This window comes from Chenopodium album, chromosome 12 (genome assembly GCF_948465745.1).
Source record: "Chenopodium album chromosome 12, dcCheAlbu1.1, whole genome shotgun sequence".
NCBI lineage: Eukaryota > Viridiplantae > Streptophyta > Magnoliopsida > Caryophyllales > Amaranthaceae > Chenopodium > Chenopodium album.
In genome coordinates, this window is record NC_137845.1 from 39844054 (window position 1) to 39856611 (window position 12558).

Below are 12558 nucleotides of genomic sequence, written 5' to 3' on the forward strand. Positions count from 1 at the left end.
ACCAAACTCACGTTCATCTCCAAACACAAAAATGCCGCAAAACACATGATTTTCTCTCTCCTCCCCCTTCAATGGCAGCCTGGCAGCTTCACCATCTCATCACTAATTTCATCATCTTCTTCACCACTTTCTCTCTCCTCCCCTTCAACCCTACTCACCAATCCTCACGCCACCCCACTAATCCACCGTCCACCGAACTCACCACACCCACCAACAACTGCTCCACCAACCACCGCACCCACCAACCAACACATCCACGCACCACCACACTCTCTCCTTCCTGCTGCACCCACGGCCAGCCGCACAGCCAAGCAAACCAGCGAAAAACTCCACCTCCGCGAACGCCACCACCACTAACAAACGACTCCACCTCCGCGAACGCCTCCACCTCCGTATCCGTCATCTGCTTTAAAACAAAGCAAATCATCAATTTTGATCAATAGAAATTTCGAAATAATACCCCTTTGCAATTGATTTGAATTTCTGGTTATATTTAAGGTCTAAAAAAAGTAATAGCAGAGGAGAGAGAAAGACAAGGGAAGAGAAGAAGGAGAGGAAGAGAAACCAAAATTGTATGGACGCACAGACACTAGGATGCAGGTGGACGCACCCATGCGATACATCAATTTAGGGTAAAGAATAATAGAACAAAAAAAAAAAAATTAAAAAATAAAAAATAACAAGTTTTAATTTAGAGTGTCAAAAAGAAAAGGGGAAGATTTGAGGGAAGAAGATTCAAGAAAGAGGCCTGTTAAGAACCCTAGGAAACACATAAGAATTGTTAAAATGTACATTTGAACTTTGTAAACGCATAAATTAAGAGTTAGGTCATCAATTGAATTATACACCAATATTATTGAGATCTTAATCTTTGTCCAAAATTATCTTATACAGCCTAATGAAGCATTGTAAACTTATAAAACTAATATATTAAGTTCAACCTGAATGAGTAATGAAGAGAGCCCATCTACCAAGGAATTTGACTAATATCCTGCCCCTCCACATCGACATTAAAGGTACAATAAAGGCAATCAATCCCTTGAACAATACAAAAATAGAAACATTCATCAAACACAAGCAAGAAACGAGAAATCCCTTAAAACCTCATATTATCTGGAATAAATTACCAGAAACAAAATTTATTAACATAAAGCAGAGGTAAAATCCTATTTATTTGTATTCGGTAAATTAGCAAAACTCAAGGAGTTTGGTACAAATCTTTTCATAAAATTTCAGGGCTTCCAATATACTTGGGAAGTGCTAAAAAGAATCTATCAGTAAAATGAGGTTGTGTTGCTCACTCCTCCAAGAAGATGAACCTGCCGCATAGGTCTTTGTTGACATAGCAAGGCAATCTCCTTCCAAATTAAATTGAAAAGATGGTTTTGAACTTTATAGGAAATACACTACACAAAATGATCATGTCGAACCTGTTCAAAGATTATCACAAATTGCATTTGTAAAGTCTGTAGTAGAAGATTTGCCGCCAAGATCAATGGTTCGATATTTTCCTTCAGCGATTGTTTTCAGAACAGCATTCTGAACTTGATCTGCTTTGTCATTAAGTTCCAAGTGTCGTAGCATGGTCACAGCACTTAGAAGCAAAGCAGTTGGATTCGCCATGTTCTGTAAAAATGAAAGTACAATTAGCAGCTTATTAAAGAGGTAGTCACAAATCAATAGCCCTAACCAAACAGGCTCTACATCATAATGCAAACAATGAAATGGTGAATAGGTTTGTGAAGGGCAAAGGGATACAATCTACCTTTATGAGCCGAGGCATATATTTGCTTGGCAAACTCGTACAGATTTTCAGAAGCCTAGGGTAAATAGCTACCTACCCATAAGACATAGAATGTTGCTACACTGAAGTTCAGGACTAGCAAGGGCAGGTCCACTTCTAACGCATTAACCAAGGATAGTACTTGATAAATAAGCTCTTCAAAATCAATAATTACGGTTTTGTGCCATCCAAACAAAAACCAGTTCAATGAACCAAACAAGGGCTATATGAATGTGCTGTTATACATGACGTGAAGAATGCAGATAGTTTAATTTACTTTTAACCTAAGCTGATTTGAAAAGCTCCGCGCAGTTGTAGTCATGGCAAACATTTAAGACTAATGCCTTTTAAACTTCATGTAGTCTTGTTCCAAAGAATCTAATTCAATAGTCAAATTTCATAGTAAGTTTTGTCGCAAAAAAAAAAAAAAAAAAAAAAAGAAAAAAAAATTTCATAGTATGTACAGTTTGGGTAAATTCTAAAATTATATTAAAACCACCCTATTGGAAGCAAAACAATTGAACATGAGTAATTTCCAACTTCATACAATCATACTATAGGTAATTTCCATGTCTTACCTGAATTGCCAGGGAAAATAGAACAATATAAAGAAAGAAGCCACATCACATGGTTGCACATACTTCTTGCAATGAAGACCAAACCAAACTTCAGTACAAGAGAGCAACACTACCCTTAACACTCTTCCTAATATTCTCAAAGACCCATAATGAAGATTGGCTAAACTGCATTAGCTGACCTCGCTAAGCATAATATAAGCATGTCTTAAAGTACATTTTTGAGACTTAACAGGTTCAACTGTGATAAGAAAATAGTACATTTTTTATATTTGACAGCTGTAACTAAACAGCTAGTGCATCTAAATATTCAATAGGAAGCAGCCACAGAGCTAGGGTCAAGCTGAATCCTAGAGCACATACAATCACGCAACTACCCTAAGCATCCCTCCAAAGTAGAAAAGAATTTCATTATTACTTAACCTAACTCTAGTCTAGAGTGTGAGTCAGGTCAATCAATGGGAGAAGTACAAGAAGAGCAAATAAAGCAATATATATGAACCATCATATTGAAATAAGGATATAGAGTGCACATCACCATTTAAAGTAAAAGCCAGATAAAACGATACACCATGAATATAGAAAGCTACAAAACGAAACCAGGGCTTAAATAAGAACTTCAGACCAATAGCTGAGTTCACAGAACACATGTGCGACCTTGTTAGATGGCCTCTCAAAAAGTGGTCTCTTACTTAACCTATTCAAGTACCGGTAGAGAGTTAAACTCAAGCATGTATCCTTACTAAAGGACACAATGGAAAATGTGGACATCACTAATTTATCATTTATAATACAGCACAATGCTTACAGAGGATAACAGAGCTTATCATCCTTAGAAAGTTGCAAATAGAAGTTTGAAACTAAAATAACATTATGTCAAGTATGATAACAGAGGTGACAAACAGACAGAGCAACAAGCAAAAAAAATAAAATAAAATGAAATAAAATAAATAAAAAAATAAATCAAGAAACAAGCAGCAAGCAGCAAGCTAAAGAAACAGAAAAAGATGGTGCTTGTCAGCTAGGTAGCATGAAAACAGCAACACATAAGAACAGGGTTTCAAAACATTTTCAATTTGCCACGTCACAGGGAAAAACACTTCTCTTTACTCTGACCCTTTTTTTTGGAAATTGGAAATGTTTCCATGGCACTTCCCCTTTTGGAAGCAGCAAAACCCTGCCCCCTTTATGTCAGGTGTCACAGCTTCTTAGCTTGTCAAAATACAAATGGTTTCGATCAAGCTCACCATGGCACAAATAGAAATGATGAAACAAAGAACTGCAGGGATGCTTAGATTGCTTACAACGTACAAAGCAAAGTATATAGTATCACAGCTTAAAACACAAGCATATTAGCATAATATTCTAGCAGTTATGTATTTAAAATCTATTTTGTTATCTTCACCTACATAGTATCTTTACCAACCTATACATTTTTACTGCAGGCTCATATACGTGGTCTACTTCTTAAACAGTTCTCAGCTAAATAAAAATGACCTGTATCAATATTTTTTATTCAATAGTGCACCAATAACAAGAAAATGAATTTTAACACAAGCTGATGATTAAAAAAGACTAATATTTCCTTTGTTCCCCGAATATTGCACCATGGGGAAATTTACGCATTCCAATGCATATTTTCAACCTTATATATCTTCAGTTGTATAACAGTAAAAGTATAAAGAACTGAAATTATGAAAGTACTCTTTCAAAAAAAAAAAAAAAAATGAAAGTACATGCCAAGGAGAATGTAACAAGACCCCACATGACTATATTTTCCTTAAAAGTCACAATACGTGATTTAAATGACTGTGTGAATAGTGTAAAAAGAGCAAATGGTGTTTAATTTAGGGTACGGAAGAAGTATTTACTTTTATTATTTGTATCCCGTTAGTGTTTTATGAACTGTATTGATTTCCTTTGCTAAAGTTTTCTCAAATCTTTATGTTTTTACTCTAAACGTTTTAATCACCTCTTTTAAAACTTTCTTGAATTGTATTTTTTGTTCTCTTTTAAAACTCCCTTTATTTTTCTTGGATGCTCTTTCTTTTTCTCCACTTTACTCACCTTTTTTCAAATTCTTAAAATTGATTATCCTGCTATGTCCCTTTTAATATCATACGGTTCCTTATGACGATTCATGTTAGCCGACCTCAAACACTTTGGGAATAAGGCTTTGTTGTTGTTGTTGTTGTTGCATATGCTATATTGCTATGTTAAATAGACCTGAAAAACTGATATGCCTTACATCTGCCCCAAATCTAATCAATACAAACCACACCAAAAGCGAACAACTCATTGCCACCTTTTTGACAAATTAGGTATTCAAGGAAATCATTACATGTGTATTGATCAATCATATTATCATAAATTCATGAAAATGACAGTTTCAAAAGTATCTTATTCGATTGAAATACATAAAATCTTCATCAATCAATTTGCTGCAAAAATAAAGAAAAACATTTGCCACCCACTGCAATAGCTATAAAACAAAACATTTACTCCCCTTGCACCAGTTTCATAGCTCTTCCGCTCTTCTATCACTCCAATTTTGAGTGAACTTAAAAGTGATATACTAGTAGTAATGGCATTCACCAGTGTCAAACCTCGGAAATAACCTCATCCAATAAAACATGACCCTCCTAATTTCTTCAATGCACAGACCTCTGGCACACCTGAGAGAAATTATAACAAGAAAATACTCCCATTCCATTAGCTCACAGCTCTTCCACCACTCTCTCACTCTAATTTGAAGTGCGCTTCTAAGTGATATCCTAGCAGTAACAGCATTACAGCATTCACCAATTTCAAACCCAACATCTCCAACACTAAGCTCACTTAATCACTTATCAACCCAACTTCAAAAATAACACAATCCAATAAATCATGACCCTCCTTATTTCTTCAACCACTCCAGCACACTCGAGAGATATTATAAGTTGATAACAAAGCAACTACTCCCATTCCACCAGCTCATAGCTCTTCCACTCTCCTCTCACCCCAATTTGAGTGAACCTAATTTAATATCCTAACTGTAATGGCAATTCCTGGTTTAAAACCCAATAACTCCAACATTAATCTCAATTATTAACCCAGCCATGCAAATAACCGCATCATTCCATATAACATGACCTTCCTGATTTCTTCAACCCACAGATTTATAGCAGACTCAAGAGAGATGATATTGGGCTCAAGTCAAATAAGTGATGATACTAATTCCAAGCCAGAACCCTTTTTTAAACCTTTCAGAATACAACTCCATCATTCTCTAAACAAAATGTCTCAACCCTTTTTCAATACCTTAACTAGCTTGTTCACTCTATTTTCCTAAACCATAACCACCAACCCTCACCTTTGCATCACCACATTCAACATTTAGTCCGGAATTCCTGTGCTTATTTCTCCAACCCACAAGTTTCCAATGGAAAACCAACCTTCACCTGATGATATCCCACAACAGGATTCAAAACTCATCTCCCACAGCTCCTCCAGTGAACACACTAAAGTAAACTTTCAGATCTCAATATGTATCATAATTCCTCTCCCTTTCTTCTGTATATATAGCACTTCTGATTCCACTACCATCACTACCATTTCCATAAGGATAGTTCATATTAGGTTTCTGTTTTAAGTTTATAAATTTAGGTATTTTAGGATATAAAGGCTGTTATCCCTCGCAATAGCTAAGCAAGAAAATGAGACGAAAATTTGGAAATGATATTTCAAATGATGATTCAAAAGGAACTGGAATTAAAAGATTTAAATATAAATCAAACATATTAAATGATCTTGGATATCCCTCCATTCCCAATTAAAAGTCCCATTTTCTTTTAGCACACATTTTTAGATAGGTTAAAAAAAAGGTGGATTTTGGTAGATTAAAGGTAAATATGAAATGAAGATATTGGGGTTTTGTTGATTAAAGTGAACTGGGGGGTGGGGGGCGGGGGGGGGGGGGGGGGTGGGGGGGGGTTTGAATGATAAAAAAAAGATAAGTCTTAGTAGGACTTCTCTTCAGGGGCAAGATTTAAAATAAAATAAGATCTTCAAATAAGGCGAGCAAAACATTAGTAGGTGACCCTGTTCATACGCTTTGAAAGACAATTTTAGTGTCTAAGGTCTCGAAAAATACAGGTCATGCAAAGAGCAAAATCGAATTTATAAGCATTAGCAAGGTCCAACATGTTTCTCGCTTGGACCTCTAAGTAATTACAATATTACAGATCATATAGGAAGATAACAAAATTGCTGTTGGTAAAGTATTGAGGCAGGTAAAGTACAATGGTACAAAAGAGAAGAACGACAGCATAAACACTCAGGTAAAATAAAAACTAATTTCTACAGGAATCCAGATTATGCATTAGTTTAAGTTAAGGCTCTTAACAGACGAAATGAAATTAACAGGGTAAATAAAATTAAAGAAAAATTATCCAGCAGACAGTATTATTCTTGTTATATGGTATAAAGGCACAATTGTGGACTACAATAGCAATTCCAAGCAGCAAAATTATGTTCCCAAAGGCCCAAATCATTTCAAGTACCAAAATGTCATTAATTTTACAGCGACAAACTCAAATCTATTAAAAAGAGAACATTCCTCAGCCTATATCTCATTATTCAATTGCCAATTGACATATGTATGAAAAAAGCAGCCCAAAAAAGTCTAATCAGAAACTGAAAATTGGGACAGAAGAGAAGGCAAAAGCCGCCAGGAACATAATTTTTTGGCATATGCATGTTTGGATAATTATCCTGTGTATGCATCACATACAAACACACACACATACACTCACATCCACATATACATAGGCAGTATTGGAGTATAAATCTCACCTTTCCAGCAATATCAGGAGCTGAGCCATGCACAGCTTCAGCAAGAGCAATACCTCCCTCCCCAATATTGCAGCTGCGTCAGATGTATTTTAAATTAGTTTTCAATAATAAATATCATCTTAATAATCTATCTGACATATACAAAAGTTCAACGACTTCAAATGAGAAATATGAATAGCCTCACCTAGGTGTTAAACCCAAACCGCCAATTAAACCAGCACAGAGGTCACTGATAATATCTCCATAGAGGTTAGGCATGACCAATACATCAAATAGCGCAGGATTCTTCACAAGCTGTTCGAAGAAAAAATGAAATTAGTACTTACATTGTTCTATAGCCTATACCCACAATGCTTGCTTTTTTTTGGTGTTAATGAGGATACATCCCATTTTTTTGTACCCTCTATTTCTCTAATATATATAGCCACAAGGATCCACCCTTCAGGCCTTCAACCTTTGTAAGGATATTTAACACATTAATGACTAATCGTAACTTCGTAAGAGCCAATCCATTGACTAGTGAGATTATTCTATTCACTTTTCCTAGAATTCTATCTTTCAGTCTACGACAAAAAACAAAGCATTTATAAGGTTTTAAAAAAGTAGACGTACCATCATGCAGCAATTGTCAATGACAACTTCTTCGTATACAATCTCAGGGTACTTCTCTGCAACTTCCCTGCAGCACTGGGAGCATCAAAGAAACAGATAAATACATATAAAATAAAACAAGAAATTAAGTAGTGTTCTCAATATTTGAAAAGAAAAGTTTGAATAACCTTCAAAAAAAGACCATCGGTTTTCTGCATGATGTTTGCTTTGTGTATAGCGGACACTCTCTTTCTTCCATGAGCTTTTGCATACTGAAAGGCATGCTCGGCAACCCTCAAACTTGCTTGACGAGTAATGATCTTGATGCTCTCAACCACACCCCTAACCACCTAGTACCATATGCATCAGAACCAAACAATATCAGAAACATTCAGTAGTGTACCATCATCTGTTTTATTTACTTATCCTCCAATCCTTTTGGAATAGTTTTACAAAAACGCCCTACAAAACAATTCTCTGTATGCAACAAATGCTTTCAGCATCAATGATAAATCTCAAGTGGTTTTACGCGCTTTTCAACATCTTTAAATAAAGTAAACTAGACAAACACTGTGAAAGGGGAACAAGTAAAATAAACTTTAACCTGACGAGATGACTTACTTGGTGTTCAAGTCCACTGTACTCTCCTTCAGTGTTCTCACGGATGGTGATGAGATCCACATCATCGTACCTGGTCTTATAACCAGGAAGACTGAAGCAAGGTCTGACATTGGCATACAAATTAAGTTCCTTCCTCAAAGTAAGGTTAAGTGAACGATGCCCCTTTCCAATAGGTGTAGCCATTGGACCTTTTAGACCCACCTTATTACGACGTACAGATTCTAAACTTTCCCATGTGAGAAAGCTTTGGGTTCTAGGATCTACTTCTTTCCCAACAAAGTGTTCCTCCCACTCAATAGGTATTTGAGCTGCAGTAAATATCTGCATTCAGGCAACAAAACAATCAATTAACTGTCCCCTTTATTTTCTTTCCCTCTCTAACAAGGAGACTCGCATAATTCGCATAAATCAAATGTTGGACGAAAAGTAGACTTATCAAACAGGTCGAACAAAGGTTGGTTAGGGTTGAGGGATTTTAATTTGGCGACAATTTCAGGTCAGTATCTTTAGGTGTGGGTTGAACAATGCTAGTTCATGACCCAACAATTACCACTTATCAGGTCAAGAATACGGGTTAGAATTTTAAAATGCCCATTTTATTTCCATTTAAAAAAGTGATAAGCAATATACATGATCATATATGAACAAAAAAGTATACTTGTACAAAATACATACATAAGATAACATAATAGACATTAATTTACAGCAAAATCCAACCCTAAAATGATGTATATGTATTATGTTTACAAAAAATCCTCATCATCTCATTTTATCTCAATAAATACATAGATTCAAGATTTGGTCAGGAAAAAAAGAAAAAAAAAATGAGTGGAGTTTAAAAGGGCACCAAAATTTTCCAAGTTTTTCGAATTTTGACTTATTTGGGTTAAAGGTCGTTGAATACAGTTTAAAACCCTACAATTTTGGTCAGTTTAGGGTTGAGTTGATTGCTTAGAGGTCTAGAAAAGAGTACTTTCACAAAGCTCATATATGCAGCCTTATACCATTAGCACAGATCTCTTTGATATGCATCATGACATGATTAGAGCAAATGGAGAATCAATAAATAATAATATACTCTGCCTAATATTTCTCCCCCTAATTCAATACATTTGAAGCTTTTGCTTTTCGAGTTCAAACTTTTAAGCATGACTCTCTCTAGAAATCATAATAATAGTAAAATATAAATATATCATGAGAGCATTATCAAATACAAAGTACAAATCTAACAATATACTCATTACGAAGTATTCTTTATCAATATCGTAGCATAGGCCTAGCAATCAAATACTCCACATTAAATTACCAATAACGTAGTCAAGTTCGATTACGACTGCCACTTAAACTAAATTTTCACTCCTAACAAGCAATATAAAAGATCGAGGACACCATAACCAAAAATAAATTCCTTGACCAAGTCGACTACATAAGTACAGATCATTAACAACAACTTAATCATACTCAAGAATTCCACCCAATACGTTTTAGCAAAACTATTATACTATTCAAAAACCATTAATTAATGAAATTAGTTGATAAAATAACATATACACTAATTCCAAACAATTTCTAACAGCAAATTTCAGAAAATAAAACAATCGATTCCGAAAATGATAGATGTCAACTTATTCCAGAGCATCAATTATCACTGAAATATGATAATAAACGATGAATTAATAGAAATCCACCCTAAAATCATAACCCTGAGCATCACAAATTCAAATAAAAATTACAGTAATTCGCTAAAAATACATCTACAAATCACATAAGCCAATTCAACTTCAACAATCAAATCAAAATTCTGCAATCAAAATCAATGATCAAATGAAATCAAAGAGAAGAGAGAGAAATTGGCCTGTTTGACGGATTCGGCGATTTCAGGGCCAATACCATCGCCGGGGAAGAGAGTGGCGGTGATGGGAGCTCCGGTGGAGAATTGACGGCGGAGAGCGGAGGAGGAGGTGTGGCTTCCGACAGCCCGACGCAAAAATTGGGCGGCCATGGAAGACATTCGAAGAGAGAGAAAGAGAGAATTTTGGGGTTGAGATTGGTGGTGGAATTGTGTTGCAGAAAGTTGACGGGGTTAATATAAAAGGAAGCCTCTGCAAATGCTGAGAAGCCAATATATTCTCTTTATTGGTTATTCCACCCTAAAAAAAATTACAAGTCCTTCAATAATCTGAGGCGACAATCGGGCCGTTTGATCATGTTCCGTTCGATTTTAAGATTTTGGGTTGGGTTGGGTTGGTTCTCGAGAAATTTAGCTTATCATTTCTTAAAATTCGGTCGGGAGTATTGAAAATCTTCGTAAAGTTTAACTCGTCATTTCTCAAGCTTCGGGGGTAACTCACGCATTCTGACATGATCTCTTTAAGTCTTAGAACTGCGCAAGTCTTAGAATTGCTTGCACGGTCTTAAGACTTGGGAACTAGTTGTATAGGGAGAATCTTAGTCGAACGACTTGTTGAACAAGTACCAACAATATGGTCGAGCACTCAAAAGAGTTGGCATGAATAACCTCATACCACCTCTTGGGGAAACTAGTAGTATGGGATAGCTCCTGTTTAGCTATGTTTAAAGGAATTGTGTCTTCGTCAAGTGTAAATACTAGATATATAATGAATCCAATTATGGAGATAATTAGTTTATTCTTTTGGGTCATCATTATCCGGAGAAAGAAGTGTTCAATGATTCAATGATCTTTGGGATAGGCAAATGGACCAATACCCAATGAAATGGATCCTTAAGGTTACATTTTGTGGTGATGGATTGAACAAAAGAAAAAAGCCCAATATTGGGCCCTTTTAAGGGTGGCTACCCATATGGTGAAGAAGAGAGTGTTTGGGCTTTATTTTGATTTTGGCTCTAATTATGTAAATGCAGAATATATAATTAAAGGTTCTTAGGCTAATCAAATTATTTTTAAGCAACTTAGCAAACACTCAAACCCTAATCCTCTCTCTCTTTCTCTATTTTCACGTGTGACATGTGTGTGTGTAAGTGGCGGCTGGTTAGTTCTTCCTTGTCTCTCCGTAAAAGATGGTTCGAAGGTAGTTCATGCCCAACTACCTAGCAATAGAGGAGGTTCAATCCTAGCCAGTGGACTAAGTAAAGGAACCGCGTTTGAGGTTTTTATTCTCCCGGCTTTGTAATTGATCTCACTTGGAAATCACGCATCAAAGGTATGAATCATGTAAATCTTTATATATTATGCATGATGATCATGATTAGGTGCGAACGAATATGATTCGTAAATTCCACAATGTAGTACCTAAATCCCTACATTTCCTGCTCCCAGCTTCACCTAGGTGGTTCACCTCGATTTTCAGCATGGCATACAAAGAGCTTCGCATCACATTAAGTCGGTGTCAAAGTTGACTCAGACAGCTCCGACTAGGATTTGAATTAATAAAATATGAGTTTAGGGAACTTTTTGTATGGAAATAATTTGGTTAAACTTTTAAGTAATTCATGTACTTATGTTTATGAGACATGTTTTGGTGAATTGTTGTTCATGTTTGTATTAATATTGAAGCAAGCTTGTTGGGTTGATTATATTATTAATGGATCATGGTTGTATACAATTTTTTTTTTTTTGAAACAAGTATATAAATTATTAATGCAAGCATGTTGTTTGTTATTTTATTAATTACTACCTCTGTATTTTTTGAATTGAAACGTTTCCCGGCCCTCGTGTTTATGCAAATCTTTCACAAACAATAACTTTAATTATCAATAAGTAAAAATTGTAGCAATTGAATGTTAGTAATTAAGACTGTTATAACAGATGCAAGAAAGAACAATACAAATATTGAATGTAAAATAACAAGAAAAACACACACAAAGATTTACGTGGTTCACCAAAAATATGTTGACTATGTCCACGGGCAGACGAGATTAATAGTTTTATTGATCTTGAGGAAAACATATTACAAATTCAAAACAAATTTGAGACTAATCATATAAAATAAATTGATTGTCTCTTAAATTTCTAATGTTATCTCTCTAAGATCTCACATATGAGAAATACGCAAAAGACTCTTAGATTTTTGAATAATCACTCCACTAATGATTGTCACGGCTAGGAAATAACCAAGGAGTATTTGTACTAACCCTTAGGTTAAAAACCTTAATTAATGAAATAAGGCCCACGAA

General features: G+C 35.3%; 1 protein-coding gene across 3 annotated transcripts; it reads right to left on the reverse strand.

Annotated features, from left to right (window-relative positions):
* Positions 1 to 249: 249 nt before the first annotated feature.
* LOC145570514 (isocitrate dehydrogenase [NAD] catalytic subunit 5, mitochondrial-like) lies at positions 250 to 10506 on the reverse strand. Of its 3 annotated transcripts, none has more exons than XM_081629631.1 (8): positions 10259 to 10506; positions 8404 to 8724; positions 7971 to 8132; positions 7804 to 7878; positions 7376 to 7485; positions 7192 to 7264; positions 1431 to 1626; positions 250 to 403 (listed from the first exon to the last, which is right to left on the reverse strand). In XM_081629631.1, exons 1-7 carry the CDS (start codon positions 10412 to 10414, stop codon positions 1435 to 1437), a joined length of 1089 nt encoding a protein of 362 aa, XP_081485757.1. In that variant the 5' UTR covers positions 10415 to 10506; the 3' UTR covers positions 250 to 403; positions 1431 to 1434. The 3 variants fall into 3 exon arrangements, with proteins under 3 accessions (XP_081485757.1, XP_081485756.1, XP_081485755.1); XM_081629630.1 differs by lacking the exon at positions 250 to 403 and adding an exon at positions 1083 to 1332; XM_081629629.1 differs by lacking the exon at positions 250 to 403 and having other exon boundaries at positions 1083 to 1626.
* Between the last annotated feature and the right edge of the window lie 2052 nt (positions 10507 to 12558).

Excerpts from the sequence above, each read along its gene's own strand:
- LOC145570514 (XM_081629631.1), bottom strand. The coding sequence starts at position 10,414 with ATGTCTTCCATGGCCGCCCAATTTTTGCGTCGGGCTGTCGGAAGCCAC. Across the intron at positions 8,133-8,403 it reads ACAGTGGACTTGAACACCAA|GTGGTTAGGGGTGTGGTTGA; the intron begins GTAAGTCATCTC and ends ATATGGTACTAG. Across the intron at positions 1,627-7,191 it reads CTCCTGATATTGCTGGAAAG|AACATGGCGAATCCAACTGC; the intron begins GTGAGATTTATA and ends TCATTTTTACAG.